Raw genomic sequence first — 1,642 nt, forward strand, 5'->3', positions numbered from 1 at the left:
TATTTGGGAATATGATGACATATAACTTCAAAGATCAAATCACAGAGAATTTCTGGGGAATTAAATTGAGTAGATTCTTCCTAAGTGTATCAGAGTGATTGAAGCACAATTATGTGAAGACGTGATAAATGAGACTTAAGCAATAACCTAGAGAGGCCTTCTTGCATAAAATGACGAGCGCGGAGGAGGGACATCTGGACGGTGACACACCCAGGTCTAAGAGTATATATAACATGGAGTCCCGACCATGGCATTGAAACTCAGAGCATCTTCTGACGCTCACTCAGCTGAACTCCCATCTCCTGCCAACATGACCTACAGCTGCTGTTCTGGAAACGTCGCCTCCCAGTCCCTTGGGGGCTACCTGCGCTACCCAAGCTCCTCCTGTGGCTCTTCTTCCCCCAGCAACCTGGTCTACCGCACTGACCTCTGCTCTCCCAGCACCTGCCAGCTGGGCTCCTCCCTCTACAGCGGCTGTCAAGAGACCTCCTGTGAGCCCACCAGCTGCCAGACGTCCTGCGTGGTGTCCAGCCCCTGCCAGACGTCCTGCTCCCGCCCGAGGACCTCCACGTTCTGCGGTCCCTGCCAGACGACTTATTCTGGGTCTGTGGGCTGTGGGTCCAGAAGCTTCTACTCTCTGGGCTGTGGATCCAGTGGCTTCAAACCCCTGGGTTATGGAGTCTGTGGTTTCCCTTCCCTGAGCTGTGGATCCAGTTTCTGCCGCCCAACCTACCTCTCCTCCAGGAGCTGTCAGTCATCATGTTACAGGCCAACCTATAGATCGGCCTTCTGTAGATCAACTTATTGAGCTTCCAGACACTTTGAGCAAAATACTTCAGTCTCTTTTTAAAGCTGCTCTCAAAGGGTTTCAGTAATGTTAGCTAACCCCTCTCACCCCTCGCTCTTCACCCTTTCTCCAGCATCGAGTACTGGCTGACTGTCTAGTTCTTTCAGACGGTGAAATTAATGAATGACCAAAATATTAAGTGCATGTGTGTAATTTTGAAACAATTGACTCAGAATTACATAAATTCTTCTTGCAGGAAGTCAGTTCTGTTTGACCTAATAAACTCATTCATTCTTGCATCTGATATGTTCTCATTGTTCCTTATTGATTTTCAAAATTTGATTTGCGATCTATCTTTGGGGCTCCAGAGCTTCAGAACACCTAGGAAATGGTTTTGGATTTCCCTAGGAAAAGGCAGCAGGTGTATGGTGAAATTTGGGGGGCACTCCACTGCCTAGGACCTAATAAGTGTGTATGTCTTCCACCATCAAAGCTGGAAAGGATTTTTATTTTTGAGAGTATGCCCATATAAAGCCAATATTCTCATCATGTTTTTAGTGAAGACACCTTCTTCTGCCAATTATAGTTGGTTTTGAGTTTACATTTTCAAAGCAGTATTGAATTAGAGTTTGTCCAGAGATGTCAACCAGGTGAAAAAGCATTCATAAAATATATAAACTATTTGAGTAAATCTGCTATATTGACATGAAAAAGAGAAAATATGAAGTGTTAGGGGTTGAAGGACATCGTGACTGTCTTTAAATATATGGTAATATGGGTTATTCAGTGTGTGTGTGTGTGTGTGTGTGTGTGTAAGAGAGAGAGAGAAAGATATACAGAGTCTGAAGGTTTAAA

General features: G+C 44.9%; 1 protein-coding gene across 1 annotated transcript; it reads left to right on the forward strand.

The window, feature by feature from the left end:
* Nucleotides 1-230: 230 nt before the first annotated feature.
* Nucleotides 231-1,091, forward strand: LOC109260470 (keratin-associated protein 13-2-like). The gene has a single exon (XM_019438703.2). The coding sequence runs from the start codon at nucleotides 248-250 to the stop codon at nucleotides 806-808; it is 561 nt and encodes a 186-aa protein (XP_019294248.2). The 5' UTR covers nucleotides 231-247; the 3' UTR covers nucleotides 809-1,091.
* The last annotated feature ends 551 nt before the right edge of the window (nucleotides 1,092-1,642 follow it).

Source organism: Panthera pardus, unplaced genomic scaffold, assembly GCF_024362965.1.
Source record: "Panthera pardus isolate Hobbes unplaced genomic scaffold, ASM2436296v1 HiC_scaffold_16, whole genome shotgun sequence".
Classification (NCBI taxonomy): Eukaryota; Metazoa; Chordata; class Mammalia; order Carnivora; family Felidae; genus Panthera; species Panthera pardus.